The sequence below is a fragment of the Amphiura filiformis genome, chromosome 2 (assembly GCF_039555335.1).
Source record: "Amphiura filiformis chromosome 2, Afil_fr2py, whole genome shotgun sequence".
Taxonomy (NCBI): domain Eukaryota; kingdom Metazoa; phylum Echinodermata; class Ophiuroidea; order Amphilepidida; family Amphiuridae; genus Amphiura; species Amphiura filiformis.
The window spans coordinates 84,250,866-84,269,253 of NC_092629.1; the positions used below are offsets into that span (position 1 = coordinate 84,250,866).

Here is an 18,388-nt window from a genome sequence, read left to right on the forward strand (position 1 = left end):
CTTCCTTCAATTAGCTGTGTTCACATTGTCGGATGTACGCCCGGCGGAACTTGATCAGCGCAAGTTGCTAGGAGAGCTAGCGGTGGCGCTACCAGGAGTAGTGGCACTGTGAACGATGGTCAGTGTAAGTGCCGCCAGGCATATATCCAACAATTTACTCCTAACAAAAGTCAGGAGTAGCGAGCTAGGTGTAATCGAGGACGTCTTCGGTTTGTTACTATGACCAGGACAATGTAAATGATGCAAATATGCATATATAAGATATAGGTGGGTATAGGACGGGTCACAGTTGGATAGTACATGTAAGTTGTCTGGTGTGTTTGTGTGAGTCCTCAGTTAGATCCTTGTTAAGTCGAGGTCCTCGTTTGGACGTATTTACAAACAGGTGTAGAAAAAAAAGGTATAAAAAAGGTGTAAAAAAGGTGCAGTAGCCTGAACATCAAGGTACAGCGATCTCCCTTTAATGGAGTCTGTATTGGTTTGTGTTGAGGGGGTGGGGAGGTATTTGTGGGGGTATGTGTCTGTATTAGTTTGAGCTGAATATGGGGGTGGGGAGGTATATCGGAGGTATGTGTGGGGTGTGTGGGGTATGTGTGCTCTTACCATAGGTGTAGTGGCCTGTGCATCAAGGTATAGTGATCTCCCTTCCATGGGGTCGGTACTGGTTTGGGCTGCATCTCTTCCTATATTTCAATACAGAGAAAAACAGAAACATGGAGACTATAATTATCATCATAGAAAGGGAGTAAAAGGTGAAGGATCATCATCATCATAGCTCATGTCAGATAACTCGAGTCCCGACGTGGTATTTTAGGCAACACAGAAGAATCAAAATGATGCAAGTACTGAATCAACTGATGGATGGACTCTAAATGTTGACTGTACCCACCAAGATTCATGCCCATACAACAGTTTTTAGTAATTTGACCTCAGATGACCACTGGATGACCTCGGACGACCCTGAAATAACCTTCCAAAAATTTGACTCCAAATGTTGACAACAGTTTTTAGTAATTTGACATCAGATACCCCTGGGTGACCCCAAAATGACCTTCCAAAAATTTGGCTCTAAATGTTGACTGTACCCACCAAGTTTCATGCCCATATGACATTGACAGTTTTTAGTAATTTGACCTCAGATAACCCCTAAGTGACCTCAGATGACTCTGAAATGATCGCTGATCACCAGCGCGTACCTGGAACACAGATAAATAAAAAATGAGAGGGCGAGATAGCAGAGCGGTTAAGGCATTGCGCTGCCGGCTGGGAGAATACGATCGGCGAGAGTTCAAGCCTTGGGCTTGCCTTACATGTAGGTAGGTATAATACAAAAAAAATTGAACTTTTTTTTTATTCTCATCAAAATAATCTCATATAAAGAGCTAAATGAAAGAAAACTGATGAGGCATAAATGAATATCATACGACATGTGGTTGCGGAGATATGCTAATTTGAATGTCTCAATTTTTCAGCCAATTTCCTGTACAAACTTTTTGTGCATGCACATAATTTTTATTAAAATGCTTATAAGCCTATATACTGTGCATTGTGAGTACGGTACACAATTTTAAGAAACAAGCACTACTGGCACTTGCCATTTACCGTGAACTGTAAATGTGATCCTATATTGATTGAATTTGTATTGATGTGAACATAAAGGCCTATCATTTTCTTTGGAAGGGGGGTCCCAAATATACAGGGGGGTCATAATTTTTTGGAAAGAAAAATAGGGGGGGTCATAAAATTTTTGATGATAGTGTGTTTATCTTATTCAAAAAGACTGACAATTTTAGCCTTGTCATAAAATGTTGTTGCCGAAATGGGGGGGTCGCAATTTTATTGATGCCGACTTTTTGTAAATTTGGTTTATAGGGTCAAAATTTCAAACCACTTAAATATGTTTCTGTTTACTGTAATCATGCATAGAAGCAACTTAAATTCCAGTAAAATAATGCAGGGTTCAGTTTTTGCCTGGTTTAAACCGGCAAAAATGGCAAAAAATGGCAAAAACTCACATATAGTCACTCAAATATTAAGCTCATAAACAGTATCACAAAACTTTTAGTGAATCATTAAATAGTTTTTGTCTTATCAAGTCCTTAAAAGGAACAAGTTTTAAATTTGATTTTTGCCACATATCGGTTAAATGCACTTGAGCAATGAAAACCCATGTATACCTTTAATTTCTTAATATGTTATTTATAATTACAAAATCTGACCTTGTTACACTCAGGAAATAATTTTTGTAACTTAATAATTTGTTTTGAGATGAAAAAAAATGAACTATAGATCACTTTTTTAGTTTTTGCCATTTTGCTGGCAAAAACTGTTTTTGCCAAAAAATTAAATTATCATAGCAAGTCATTTATTTGTTTCGGAGGCTTCATGTTAACAATGGTTAAACATTGCAGAAGTAGTTTTTTTGAAAACAACACTGTTGGGATCATCTAAGCTGTTATTTTCTTGTGTGTATTGAATCGATGATTCTATGCGGCAGATATTGTAGATTTATAACATGGTAATTTTTCACCCATTTGTTAAGTATGGTGTTATTTGCATGTGAAGCCTCCGCAACGGGCTTTCTTGGGTATCAGTATATTTTTCAAACATTAACCATAATATCAATTTTTTTTTAAACTTATGACATTCTGCACATATCATGCAACAATTACAATGCAGATATCAATATGGAACACACCAATTTAGATATGCATAGATGATTATTAACCTTATTGTTGTTTCGGAGGCTTCATTTGTTTCGGAGGCTTCAATTGTTAACGGAAAGTTTGTATTGGGTCCCATTTTCAAACGGTGATATATATCTCCACGATTTAAAAACAAGTGACTTGAGGATCTACTTTGCTACATTTTGATAAATAGATTGGATGAGCTCTTTTATTTATATTTGCCCAAGCTTGCTGAACAGTTTGTTTCGGAGGCTTCAAAAAAGTTAACGGAAAATCGGCTCTTTAAAGTCAAGATTTTATAAAAAATTTTAAAGCTTGCAAATCGACTAATTTTTGTTACCCATTTTAAGTTAAGATATCAACTATTATGAATCAAGAAGAAGTGAAGAAATAACCAAGAATTATGAACCAAAGCTATACCCACTGTGATGTGCCCTGAGTAATTTGACTTAATTTAATTATTTAACTTTGTTTACAAGCTGAAAGTATTTCATGAGATGGGAAACCCCCTTGTATTTTGGAATTCCCCCAAATTATTGTAAACAAAGTCAGAGCTATGTTTGGAACTTGGAAAGCCCTAGTTCATTATTGCACCATCAGGAAAACCCCCCAGGAAGTGATGTAATGTGAATGTGTATAATTAATCTTGGGAAATCCCAAGATTGCAGCAATGTTGTGAAAATGTGATTGAAGTAATGGTTTATTAATAGATGATGGGTTTTTTGCATGAGTACTGATATAAAAAGCTGGAGACTTTTGTTGGGACTTTACAGAATGCCATGGGAGATTGAAAACTCCACATGTGTGTGATGGTCTTCGTGCTTCAAAAAAGAAGTACATTTTAACCAGTTTATATAGCCAATAATTGAGCTAATTTTAATACAGCAACGAAGAAGACAGCGAGCAGCACACAAAAGTGCTCTTCCTCATCAAAGGATTAAAAGTTCTTCTGTCAAATTGCTGGAGTTTGCTGGGTTTGTGAAGGCCACGCATCTGTCAAGAAACAGTGGAGCTGTGTTAAAGAAACCGGTTCCCTGGAAAAAGAGTGATTGGTGAAAGAAACACCATTTTTTGGAGAAAGCAGCGCAAGGAGATATATTTGAGGAGAAAGCAGCGCAAGGAGATATATTTGTGGAGATAACAGCGCAAAGGAGATTGGAGAAAGCATCATCATGTTCGTATGAGGATTTTATACGCAAGGATTTATAAGCGCAAGTGTACACTGGACTTCGTGGGACAAGCGAATAAGGATATATTACATCAGTCGTCCAGAACATTGCAAGAACTCTAGGATCACCAACAAGAAGACAGCTGGTTAAGTAGTCATAGAGTAAAACTGTCATTGTGTGATTTTATTGTATATGCGATATTGTTAATATATGTACCAATCATACTCTGTTTTCAATTAAAGACTTAGATTTTGTTAGCTTAAATAAACAGTGTATTTGTGTTGTGCATTCGTGTGAGTTCGGGTGAAAGGTGATTTTGGCCTTGAGTCAAGTACGACTCGTAACACCACAAAGTTTGTTAACAATTGTTAACGGAAAATGAAGCCTCTGAAACGACAAATCTCGAAGTCCGGTTCTCAAAAAATACAGGTCTGTTCACAATGAAATCTAATGTGGCAGTGTTTACTGAACATATGACCGTACTTTCAGGATAAGAAAAATTATCCATGAACTAACTGAAGAAAACACAGGGTTTTACAAAATGTTACTGTTTTTATAGTTTTTCAAAATGGCAATATTAGGTACATTTAAGCCTGTTAAAACTGAACGCAGTAACTCCCGAAGATGATTATGCTACCCAAGGTAGCTGCTAACTAGATGACTTATGTGGCCAAAAATCATGGAATTCTGTGGCTTTATTAGAACACTACGGATTAAAATGTTAAAAATCCAAAGTTACACCCTTTACCGTGAAAATGACCATATACAAATGAACATGTATGAGTAACATTTTGTTTCATTTCTGTTTTCTGATGCAGATTCCAGCTTTGACAGAGGATGGAAACCAGGGACTGTCTTTTTGGAATTTGCAGGAGAGCATTAAATTAAAGAGCAGTAGAGAGCGATTGCTCTCGCTCTCCTCAAAAGGCAGTCCCTGGGAAACCACAGTGAGGGCCAACATCAAATGCAAAAATAAAGAAAAACTTATTCAAAAAGATGAAATTTGTGTTCAAGTGTCTTATTATTTTCTGTCATTGAAAAACTCACGGTTTTGATACTACCCACCAGAGTACATGTACACCTTTTCACTAATACAAAGGGGGGGGGTAATTTGTTTAAGGGGGCACCCTTTAAAATGTTTAATTATCATAAGCACTAGCATTCAACCCCCTCCCCCAGGAAAATGTTTTTGAGCAGGCACCCTTTGGAGCACTGGCTGGCGCATGCTCCTTATTCTGAAGATCATTGCGGAAACTCGAGGGCCAGTTCACTTGATCATCAGAATGGGGTCACTCCTGCTCAAGTATGAAAAAAAAAAAAAAAAAAAAAAAAAAAAAAAAAAGCGCAGTGATTTATAGTGCGCTACGCACAGGCACAATGCCTAGACATTGATCCACAAGCCTCAGCACACTTTACCCCCTGCCCCCTTCCCCCAGCTTAAGTTTTGTCTTTGAGTAGGTACCCTTTGGAGCACTGGCTGGTGCATGCTCCCTATTCCGAAGATCATTGCGGAAACTCGAGGGCCAGTTCACTTGATCATCAGAATGGGGTCACTCCTGCTCAAGTATGAACCCCCCTGCCCCCTTCCCCCAGCTTAAGTTTTGTCTTTGAGCAGGCACCCTTTGGAGCACTGGCTGGTGCATGCTCCCTATTCTGAACTTGAGATCATTGCGGAAACTCGAGGGCCAGTTCCCTTGATCATCAGAATGGCGTCACTCCTGCTCAAGTATGACCCCCCTGCCCCCTTCCCCCAGCTTAAGTTTTGTCTTTGAGTAGGTACCCTTTGGAGCACTGGCTGGTGCATGCTCCCTATTCTGAAGATCATTATGAAACTCGAGGGCCAGTTCCTTGATCATCAGAATGGCGTCACTCCTGCTCAAGTATGAACCCCCTGCCCCTTCCCCCAGCGTAAGTTTTGTCTTTGAGCAGGCACCCTTTGGAGCACTGGCTGGCGCATGCTCCCTATTCCAAAGATCATTGCGGAACCCCGCGCGCCAGTTCACTTGAGCATCAAAATGGGGTCACTCCTGCTCAAGTTACCCCCCCATGTCATCGCCCCCATCAATTTGAACATTTAGAAAATCAAATAGGACTAGAGCGGTTCTCGACTTATGCTGGTTCTCGACGCATAGCGCCGGCCACAATGCCTCCACCTTGACGCCAGTATCATTTTAACTGGTGCAATTTCACTAGGAACTGGCCATCTCTAGATGACAGTGTAGGTTTTAGAAAAAGTGTAACGAATGAAAGATCCTTGACCCATTTTGTCTTCATCAAAATGGTTTGATTTTGATTTTTACCTGAAGCAAGGAAGTATTTTGACTATTATCCGAGTGGAATGTAAGGCCAAAAATGACCTTCCAAAAAATGTAACTTTATATGTTGACTGTACCCACCAAGTTTCATGCCCATACAACAGTTTTAAGTTATTTGACCTCAGATGACCCCTGGGTGACCCCAAAATGACCGTCCAAAAATTTGACTCAAAATGTTGATTGTATCCACCCAGTTCCATGCCCATACAACAGTTTTAAGTTATTTAACCTCAGATGACCCTGGGTGACCCCTGATGACCCAAAAAAGCCTGTCCAAAAATTTGTCTCTAAATGTTGACTGTACCCACCAAGTTTCATGCCCATATGACAGTTTTAAGTTATTTGACCTCAGATGACCCCTGATGACCCCCAAAAGACTGTCCAAAATTTGACTCTAAATGTTGACTGTACCCACCAAGTTTCATGCCCATACGACAGTTTTAAGTTATTTGACCTCAGATGACCCCTGGGTGACCCCGGATGACCCCAAAATGACCCTCAAAAAATTTGGTTCTAAATGTTTACAGTACCCACCAAGGTTCATGCCCATACAACGTTTTTGCTAATTTGACCTCAGATGACCCTAGATGACCTTGGGTGACCTTGACCCACTAACCAAACCTACTGGAATTTGAAGACCGCCAATGACCATCCCTCCACCAAATTGCATCACTGTACATCCTATCAGTTCCGAGATATTGCACCCGCAAGCTCGGACGGACGGACAGATGGACGGACAACCAGGAAACATAATACCTCCGGTGGAGGCATAAAATGGCCAAAAACGGCCTGTGCCCCGCCATCATACCTGATGTGCCCACCCCAGTCATTCAGCATCTATCATAGCAAAAATCGTGCTAGCGCTATGCATGATGGGATAGGAATAGGACAGGTCCAAATTTGCTTCTTCCCCCGACTCATAGTCGGCACAGAATGAGAATCTATCCCAGCATCCACAGTATGAGCCCATTCAATACGCAAACCATGCCGGGTTAAACATGTTCACTCACTGGCAAAAGTCGCCGAATTCGTACTACACTAAGTCCCCAGTTCACTCACTTTTTGCGCAAGGCATCCATCCATTCATCAAACCCAACATTTTTATGTACAAAAAACTACCTTTATTTTAATACCGCGTGCTCCATTTAACTTACCGCTCAACTCCATTATTTAGATATTTGGAGAGTAATTTCCGAAAAAAATTAGATCGAAATTGTTACTTTCAAACCCACTAGAAAGTCGCCAAAATTTGCCGCGACCACGTGCGAATCATCTGACCTCTTCCGGGTTATGATCAAGTTTAACCTTTTGACTTGACCTAGTAAGCTTCGGAACTGTTTCTAACTCAATCTAATACCCCCAAAAAAAATTTTTCAAAAACATCGCCGAAATATTTACTACCGATAATGAATTTCCAAAATGGCGCCGGGTGCGCGATTTCCCTATGCTGAGAGAGGCTGAATATTGCGCATGCTCAGGTAAGGAATGCTCACATACAGGGGTAGCGCTAGAACTAAACCCTCCAGTGTCCGCAGGGACCCCCGAACTTGCAGAAAATTAAAAAGTAGGGGGTCCGGAGTAGAGTTTGTGAGTCCGAGTTGCACTAATGCAGCTTAAATAGCATGCCCTGATGTCTGCAATAGCCCTAGATTGAAAAACTTGAGGGTCTGCAGGGACTCCTGAATTTGCAGAAAATTTCAAAATAGGGGGTCCGAACTCTATTTTGGTGGGTCCGGGACCCCAAAAAGCAACCTAGCGCTACCCCAGCTCACATACCTAATGTAGGTGAAAATTCTCTTCCCTCCCTAAAAGTTCCTAGGCTATATGGTACATGGATCGAATCCATGGGTTCCTACAGTCACCCATGGAAAACATGGTACTGAAAACCAGTACACAATGTTCATATGGCCATGAGTTAGTTTGTTTACATTGCAGTAATTCCTTCAGAATTGTCAATACAGATTCCAAACAGATAAAACTTACCTCACATCAGTTTTAGTTGCCCTTAAGGGGGTACTACACCCCTGCCAAAATGTATGCCTATTTTTGCATTTTTCTTAAAAATTATAGCGCATTAGGGACAAGTAAGATATGTAGGCCTATATTATAGGGGCAATGACTACAACTACTGCACTATAAATTTTATTTCAGCACAGACAACAGTTGTGGGGTTACAGTCAAAAATGAGGGAAAACCAATATTTGATCAATAAATCAATAACTACTTGCTTTGAGTTGCTGAATTTTCAGTACAGTAGTTGTAGTCCTTGCCCTATAAGGCCAAGTAAAAAATAAAACATGTTTCACGTCCAGGTTTTCAAAAAAAATGAGGAAGAGGGGGCTTTTTATTTTCTATTTTTTTATCGCAAAATTGATGTAAATACCCATAATTAGAGCTGTTTTAGCGTACATACAATAATGCCTGGAAAAAGGAGGAGGCCCTTTTTTATTTATTGTTCTGAGCAGCCCTCGAATTAACCCACGGCACCGACGGCATATACTGCCCACCCCCATTGCCGCAATGCCCTCAAAATATGTCCTTTACCGACGGCAGTCACTTGCCGTGCCCCTAAATGAAGTTGCCGTGAGTGCCCTAGCCGGCCAGCCCTATCCCTTCATTATAAAATCATTAACAAGTACTGGTTAAATCCCCGCAAAATTGTGGAAAATTAAATCGAAAATCTTGAACACGATCGCTATTTTGAGCATCGTAACCCAGCTATCAATCACAGTTACAGTATACACAATAGTTTGTTGTGAATTAATATTCATTACCCGTACGTAAGCTTACATATTCAGCCAATCACATCGGCTTTTATACATTATCTGGTTGCTAAAAATCTGACATTCTGATTTCATTTTCTCGATTGGTCAGAGAAATACCTCCAACGTACTATCGACCAATCAGAAACGCTGTTAGTAACTAAGACTCCTCGACCTCGTGTTGTGAACAAAATCTGAGCGCTGGGCAAATCAATTGTTCTCTCGATTATCAAACATTGACTTCCCATTGCAAACCGATGGCGTTACTCTTCCGGTCTCGTCTTATCTTGTACATGTGAGCCCATCTCTAGATATGTTTTGCACGAAATAGTTTTTATCCCTGCAAATTTTATCAATATTATTACCAAAGTTACAACTGTTTCATCGCTGTTTCGAGTCAGTTTTTTTAAGCAATCAGGTTAGTTTTAGTGTAAAGTTGAGAGTCGAATTTTACTTTGGTGTCGAATTCAGCTGACGGTAATGCATCTATTCGCTTTTGAAAAATTGCCTTGGTGCCCTTCTCAAATTTTCAACAGTTGCCTTGATGCCCTTTTGAAATATTACAAATTGCCGTGCTGCCTTGCCTTTTCAGTGAAAATCCACGGCAATTATCAACTTGCCCTAAAAAAGTTGCCGTGCCCCTTCAGATCCTTAATTCGAGGGCTGGTTCTGAGAATTACACCCCCTCTAATGATCACAAAACCTTCCTAAAATGTTTCTTGTATCTTAACAAGGCTACAGAAAGCATCCCAACTTCCTAGACATATTTTTTGAAAAGTTATAAGTGAATTTCAAAAAATAAAAATATATTTCAGGAAACCTCGAAAAAGGAAGCGGGAGGGGACGTGAAACATGTTTATTTTTTTATTTGGCCTAATATACATATCTTACTTGTTACCAATGTGCTATAATTTTGGAGAAAAATGCAAAAATAGGCATAAAATTGGCCAGGGGTGTAGTACCCCCTTAATAACTCCTAATTGACATGACATTGAATTCTATTTGCTCAATTTCATACCAAAATCAAGGAAAACATGCCGGGTTTTGTTATTGCAAAATAACATGGAAATCATGCAGGGTTATATCTGGTCACTCCACTAGGCCACTTGAAGTAATCAATATTGGCACTTAAGTGGCGTGACTCAGTAACTTTCTGCCCATTGTAAGACTGATGTGTTGTAAACTCCATTGCATAACATTAAGATTGCCAATTGATGTCCTTTGTATTTGAGTTTTCAATTATGGGAGTACTTCTGTCATTTGATGTAAACATTGACAAAAAATGTCAACAAAACATGCTACTGCACAACTCTATGCCTGTGTGTCTGAGGGCCGATCTGAGGGCTGATGACACACATTCGATGGGTGTAGCTAGCCTATATGGTCAGGAATCCTTCAATTAAGTTTTTGTTCCATCACAGAATTAAATTTAATTGTAGGATTTCTTCTCACCCCCTATGCGACATCCGTGGTTCGGAAGTCAAGTAAAGGCGCACTTGGTCTGTTGCTATTTTTACTGTACATCAACGACCTGCCTGACATTCTCACCAGAACTTTTTTAAGCTTACCTGCTTTAGCAGCTACCGCGGCAGCAGCACGACCGGCGGCCTGACAACTCTCACCCGTATGCAGGGAACGTTTAGCAACATGACACAGCAATCGTGCACCGCAAGATTTACTCATCAATGCTCTTGCAGGTAGCATGTTGGTTTAATTAAGTTTTTCAAGTCTCAGTTGTTCTGTTCATAAATTTTGTTGCAAAACAGAATCGCCTCGTAAGGTCACATGTTTGACCTTTTCTTTCGTAAACACAGCCTCTTTCCGTTGTTGCAAGATTCCAAGTCATGTTTAAACATAAAATTTCATTTAAAACAAAATAAAATATACATTACAATCCATATTACGCAATGAATTACTAATTTTATTTCATTTTAAAAATATTTTAATGATTTTTTTGCCAAATATGTACTATTTTATTTTCCAAATAGTGAGAAAGGTAACAGATTGTTGACCCGAATGTCAGACGACTCGACCTCCGGACTACTCGACTTCTGACAACTCGACCTCCGTGACAGCTCGACTACGGACAAGTCGACCTTCCTGAGAACTCGAGCTTTATATTCACCGTGCACTTGATGCATTCATCGATGGATGACTTGCTGATCGTGCATTTCATTTTACATCATGTTGAAAGATTTGCTTGCTCCATGTTTTCCATAATATTTATGATGTGATCATGTGATGATTTAGATCTACTATGGTTTTATTGTCAATTATTTTAGTGATAGGCCTACTAGTATTATATCCAGACTTTTATTACAATATCCCGGTACAAAATTCCAACGTAGTCGTATAGAGGCCTACAAAAACATGTGAAAACACTCAATTTTTTGAAGTTGTTTCTTTCTTATCTCTCACCGGGTTATTATAAACTGGTATATTATCTGATGTCATTATTTATTATTTATTTATTTATTTATTTATTTATTTATTTATTTATTTATTTATTTATTTATTTATTTATTTATTTATTTATTTATTTATTTATTTATTTATTTATTTATTTATTTATCTATCTATTCCTATGTGCAAGAAGTCTTGTTTGTTTGTTTTTTGGCTAATGGGGGCTGATGTTCTGTTTGCGCATAGGCCTATCAAGTGAATATTATTACCATGATCATGGAATGTACTTCAATACATGTCACAATTATTGTGGTTTTATTGTTAATTATTTTACAACAGTGATATTAGCCGGGAGTATAATTAGAATGGTTAAGAAGTCACAATGAAGAACTTTATAAGTTTCTTTGCTTATTTTTCTCTTTCTTGCTGTTACCCCTTATGTATTTTTTTATGCATTATGTATTTATTATGTCATGTTTTACTATTATTATGTTTGTTTAATTTATTATTGCAATTTTATTTATTTCATTTGTTTAATTAGAAATTAATTAATTTTTCATTATTATTTACTTAGTTATTTATCTAACATTTAGTATATTTCAACATTGCGTGAGGAATTATTTATGGTATATTGACGATAGGTTATAATAATAAAATTATTATAAAAGATAATAGTTTGAAATAGCTCTGCGTAGGAAAGGGATGGGATATCTTGGAAATATTTTGGTATTGTCAACTTGATAAGGTGATTAGCGCAATGTCACATTGTACAATAGGAACAATAGCCGAATAGTTAGGATATTGAATTCTTTGGTATTAATCATTATAAGTATATAATCAGATTCTAATCATCGATACCAAGCTGAAGAAAAGTTATAACAGTAAGAAGAATAGTTTGGATTTCAGATTATTTCCAGCTTCAGAGCACAATAAGCAAATAAATATTAATTAAAAAAACCTCATAAGCATGATAGCGCATGATAGACATATCATAAATGAATTCAAAAACAGAGGGAAACGGGACAATAATTAATTTATATTTTTGAAATTTAGGCCTTGATATTTATGATTATAATAGTTGTAAATGTAGAAATCTACGTTTCAGATACATTGATTATAGTATGTATTTATTATTATGTTAAATTCCTTCTGTACTTAAAGTTATGTTAAAAATAATTAACTAATTTCTCCAAGACAAATGCGCAAATCCAAAAACAAACGCGAGCAGCAGCTTGGAGATATTATACTATTTTTGCTCCGGGATTTTTGGGGTACATTCGGCACCCACGTTTTGCACCGCGGATATTTCAGTGCTGCCGAAATCGCCGGGTGAGACAGGAGTTGAATCAACGGTACTGCAACCGAGCACGCAAAGGTGATAGAACAGACCCGGACGTACGATCGATTACTTGAGTCCCCGGGCCCCTCGGCTGCGTGTCTGCATAAACTGGTATGTTCTCATCACTATAATCGCCTGGGGAATTACGAGTCTATTACGGACCGTTTGCCCGTGTCTTGTGCCGTGTCTTTGTGCTTGCGACGTATCCAGATATGTTTGTTTAATCTAGGGCCTATTATTGCAATTTATTTATTTATTTAATTAGCAATTAATTATTTTCTTTATTATCATTTACTTACTTGTTTATCTAACATTTGGTATATTTCAACATTGCGTGAGGAATTATATTGACGATAGGTTAAAATAATAAAATTATTATAAAAGATAATAGCTTGAAATAGCTCTGCGTAGGAAAGGGATGGGATATCTTGGAAATATTTTGGTATTGTCAACTTGATAAGGTGATTAGCGCAATGTCACATTGTATGATACTAGGAACAATAGCCGAATGGTTAGGATATTGAATTCTTTGGTATTAATCATTAACTAGTGTGCTATTATTTATCAATGGAATCTATAAGTATACTCTCAGATTCTAATCATCGATAGAGCATGATAGGCATATCATAAAAAATGCAAAACAGAGGAAACAGGACAATAATTAATTTATATTTTTGAAATTTAGGCCTTGATATTTATGATTATAATAGTTGTAAATGTAGAAATCTATACGTTTCAGTTACATTGATTACAGTATGTATTTATTATTATGTTAAATTCCTTATGTACTTAAAGTTATGATAAAAATAATTAACTAATTTCTCCAAGACAAATGCGCACAGCGAAACAAACGCGAGCAGCAGCTTGGAGATATTATACTATTTTTGCTCCGGGATTTTTGGGGTACATTCGGCACCCACGTTTTGCACCGCGGGTATTTCAGTGCTGCCGAAAGCACCGGGTGAGACAGGGGTTGAATCAACGGCACCACAACCGAGCGGTGAGCACGCAAAGGTGACAGAACGGACCCGGACGTAAGATCGATTGCTTACGGTCCCCGGACCCCTCGGCTGCGTGTCTGCAGACAGCATAACCTGGTATGTTCTCATCACTATAACCGCCTGGGTAGTAATTACAAGTCTATTACGGGCCGTTTGCCCGTGTCTTGTGCTTGCGACGTATCCGGACCATTAAGGAAGACAGTTGAACTTGAAATTTTGTTTCCAAAAACAAGGTTAAATCAACTTTGAACAGTTGCTTTCAGTTACTTTTTCTTGTATAATTTTAACTTTGCAACTTCTAATAACATTATTTTCACCAATGAAATGGATAGGTATATGAATTTGTCAGTGTTATTTTTAATATGTTTTCTTAAGTTTAATCCGCCTACTGAATTCTCCAATTGATTTAGCACGTTGCATTTTACTATGCCATATCATCTGTTTTGGATGATTGTAAAAATAAATAGACGGCTTTCCTTCCCGGCTTTCCTACTCAAATCATTGTTATAAATATTTCATATCTGTTGTTCGAACTTGTCAACTGCTGTACAGGAATTAATTAACCACATTTTACACTAGCCATTCGATATAATCAGTTTTGGGAACAAACACTTCAATATTATAGTTGGGCTATACAAAATTCTCTTATTTCCATGATGAGAGTAATGAAAAAGGTGATTGAAAATGTCCCGTCACCAGCTCTTATCACTGGCCAAAACTTTTTATTATTTTCATGAAAAAGTCAATAGATTATCATGGAAATTTAAAAAAAAATCATTATCAATTGCAAAATATCTGTAAAGGTGGTAAACATTAATTTGTATCCCTTGTATGACATGGTTTTAAAGGAGTATTTCGTGATCCTAGCATCCTCTTTTTATGACATTTTTCAGTACATATCCACGAAAAAAGCATATTCCCAAAATTTCAGTTGATTCCGATATTGCGTTTGCGAGTTATGCATGATTATGTGTATTACACTGCTCCATAGACAATACGTTGTAATTTCGTTCTGGTGCACCAGAACGAAATTCAGATTTCACGATATCTTTGCTAAACGAATTAATCTGCAAGAAATATTTTGTACATAAACATTATGTAGTCAGAGGTTTCCAGTGATATAAAAATCTCAACTTTTTTTGAGAAAAGTGGGGGGATGAGGCTGTGGATCACGAAGTGCCCCTTTAAATGACTTCAATTGGGACTTAATTTAGATAGAACCTCATTTTCCAACTCCCCAGGGGGAACGGTTAAGTATTCAAATAGAAATAAAGGGAAGTGAGTCTTTTGGTGAAAATTTGATCGACAATGTTTATAAATAAGGATGGTTCAACATCATCGGACGTATAACTATAAATGCCAATAACGTAGATAAACTTTGTAGTATGGTTGATAGTAAGTTTAATGATAGATATATCCTAATCCTATGGGATAACTTTTAAAAGGGTCAGACTAAAACAAGTGTTCCCTATAATAGATCAGTAAAATTTGTGTAATAAACTGAAATAAATTTATAAAGAATCTGTCTTGTCATATCTATTTTTATAACAAAATGACCACTTCCAATAGGCTAACCTTTAACTTCCAAATCTGGGTGTTTAATATACCTAGATTTGGAAGACATGTGTTTAGGCCCTACTTCAGTACTTTATTCATGTATGTCGTACACAGGTATCGACACTTAACTGATAATGAATTGTTTCACCAATTTGCAAATTCAAATAAGTTGTTACAGGTAGGCCTATGCTTTGTCACATTCGTTCAAATGATATTTTTCAGAAGTTCCCGGCCCAATCAGGGATTTCCCTTCTAGCAAAGGAGCACCTGCGTAGTACAACGCACTGTTGTGGATAATGCATGCAACACCATCGAATTCGTTCTTCTCTTTTTGGGTTCACGTGTTTATCCTGCAGGCATGATGTAGCCTATATCATATCTTTATTTCATTAAAAACTGAAAGTTCAACATATGAAACCAAAAGACCTAAGTTTTAGATTCTGCCCTCGAAAGAACTCATTTTTAGATTTTCCCTCGAAACGGGTCCCATTTTTAAGCATCTGCCACTGAAAGACCAACATTTTAGGATCTTTAAGGAACCGAATGTTTTAGCATCTGCCCGCAAAAGGCCCCCATTTTGTTAACATTTTACCCGAAAGACAATAGCATATCCAGTGGGGGCCCTCGACAATCTATTTCAACACCAAAATCACGCGTTTTCAATTCTTTCAAATATTAAAAGTCGATTAAAAAATTGACCTCGTCTAGTATTTTTCTAGTTTTCCTAGTTTTTCAACATTTCAGATATTAGAGGTCGGATTAAAAAACTTATTTGGGCCTCGTCAAGATAGTCTTTTTCAAAACCAAAATTGGGGAGTTTTTCAACCTTATACACTTTTTCAATCATTGGAAGTCTTTTTCAATCCGAAATTCGACTTTTTCAACTTTTGTGAAATTTTCAAATTTATCAAATATTAAAAGTAGGCCTTTTCAACTTTTTTCAAATGTTCAATATCAAGTTTATAGGGCCGTCTCGCCGCAAAATGCTATTTCAGTAGATAGTGAAAAAACAAACAAAAAATAAATGAAACAAAGCAACAAACACGAAATATCAAAATACTAAAAGTTTTTCCTAATAGGCCTACATTCTGCCAAATGTGTGCATTACAGTAGATAGCGAAATAACATAAAACATCAACAATTCCCGTTCATATCTTAAACGTATTGATGCGATGTCAAATAAAACACATATCTCGTACTCCACCCCCCCCCCCCATGCAAACGCGCCATGCTATGCACGAGTGGGCCGTTGCCTACCAACGTGCCTGACAGTCTTATACTCCGTTGCCCACCAACGTGTCCCAGACTATGCGTGCATGCATGGGTTCCATTGCCCACCAACGTGCATTATGTTAAACGTGTCAAAATTAACACAAGTGCAGTGCTCCGTTGCCCACCAACGTGCTGTTAAACGTGTTGAGGCCTGCGAAATTAACACAGTCCCCGCATACTCCGTTGCCCACCAAGGTGCATGTGTTAAGCACGGGTTCCGTTGCCCACCAACGTTCTTACCTATGTTAAACATGTTGAGGCGAATTGAAATTAACACAAGTCTCACACATGATGACAATAAACACGTACATCCCAGCAAACACAAAACGTTTTTGACATCATCCGCAAAAGGTTATAAAAGGTCAGAAAACGTTTAAATGTCGGGTTATATAAAGGGTATAAAAACGTTTTAATAACATTCCAAAAACATTCGTGAAAACTTGATACAAAACATTATAAACAAGATGTCATTTTGAGGTTGTAAAAATATTTTGCGAAAAATATTTGCCCAAAATATTTGCAATAACGTTCTAAAAACGTTTTCATAACCTTTATATAACCCGACATTTAAATGTTATTAAAACGTTTTAAAAAAACATTTTAAGAACATTTCTGTGTTTGCTGGGTGCAAATATTTTAACATAATGTTATTAAAATGTTGACAAAATATTTGGCAAAAATAGTTTACATTTACACTTTGAAAATATTTTTAAAATATTGCTGTAGTGTGTTTTCATACAAAAAGTTTTAAAACGTTTTCATGACCTTTATATAACCCGACATTTTAATGTTATTAAAACGTTGTTACCTTAACCAAAAGCCAAAATATAACTCATTTAAAACGTTTTTAAAACTATTTTATAGACCCGCGAGCCGCGCCGTAAATGCTATGCTCAATATCAGAGCATAAATTATAATAAATAAATAAATAAATAAATAAATAAATAAATAAATAAATAAATAAATAAATAAATAAATAGGCCTAAATAAATAAATAAATAAATAAATAATTATATAAGCAAGTCAATATTAATAGCGAAGCTTAAATCAAACCCAATGGAAAATACCGGTACATTGCTAAAATATTATTTCTTGGTACTGAAATCATTTTTATTTCATGTCAAAATTTTTATAGTCCAAAGACAATTTATCCATCCATTCCAATATAAAGAAGTTTTAATTAACTGTGTTTTAATAAATGCTCCGCATGGTGGTAAGAGCTATATTTAATTCGTACACGGAACCCAGAAGTAGCTATATACTAGAGCTTACTAGCAAGCCAAGAACATTTCACACAATTTCCTGACTTTTCTGTAGAAATACGCGGTCTGATCATGATTCTGTATCTGATTATTCTAGTAATATTTACTCTCCACGAAAACTACTAGTTTCCTTTTTATCTGACTCTTAAAATATAGATTCCATTGATCATGTTCATTGATAACTAAAACCTGACAATCATTGATTTTATATAATAGCAAAGAATTTAACCTCCTGTGCCATTCTGCTATTGTAGGTAAGTGACAATGCGCTAATCAATATCAAGTGGTCAATACAAAAATATTACCATACTGTATCTCTCTATGCAGATGATCTTGATCTTGATAATCATGTCTTGTTATATGGAATATTAATTTATATTACGATATTATTTCACACAAAACATTTAAATGTAGGCCTGCTAATCATGTTAGCTACTCAACAAAGTAATAATGATAAATAACAACAACAACTTCGTGCATGCATTTATCACTATTCATGAATGCACCAAGTGCACGGCGATTCTGGAGGTCGATTTGTCAGGGAGGTCGACTTGTCAGGGAGGTCGAGTTGTCCGTGGTCGAGTAGTCCGTGGTCGAGTAGTCCGGAGGTCGAGTCGTCCT

At 37.1% G+C, this 18,388-nt stretch overlaps 1 protein-coding gene across 1 annotated transcript in view; it reads right to left on the minus strand.

Moving 5' to 3' along the window:
- Positions 1-10,725, minus strand: part of LOC140146720 (cysteine desulfurase-like) — a 64,284-nt gene extending 53,559 nt beyond the window's left edge. The window contains exons 1-2 of the mRNA XM_072168592.1: positions 10,502-10,725; positions 604-683 (exon numbers count right to left, since the gene is read on the minus strand). Of these exons, the coding sequence (XP_072024693.1) occupies positions 604-683; positions 10,502-10,637 (216 nt within the window). The 5' untranslated portion in view covers positions 10,638-10,725. The remainder of the gene's footprint in view (positions 1-603; positions 684-10,501) is intronic.
- Positions 10,726-18,388: the final 7,663 nt, after the last annotated feature.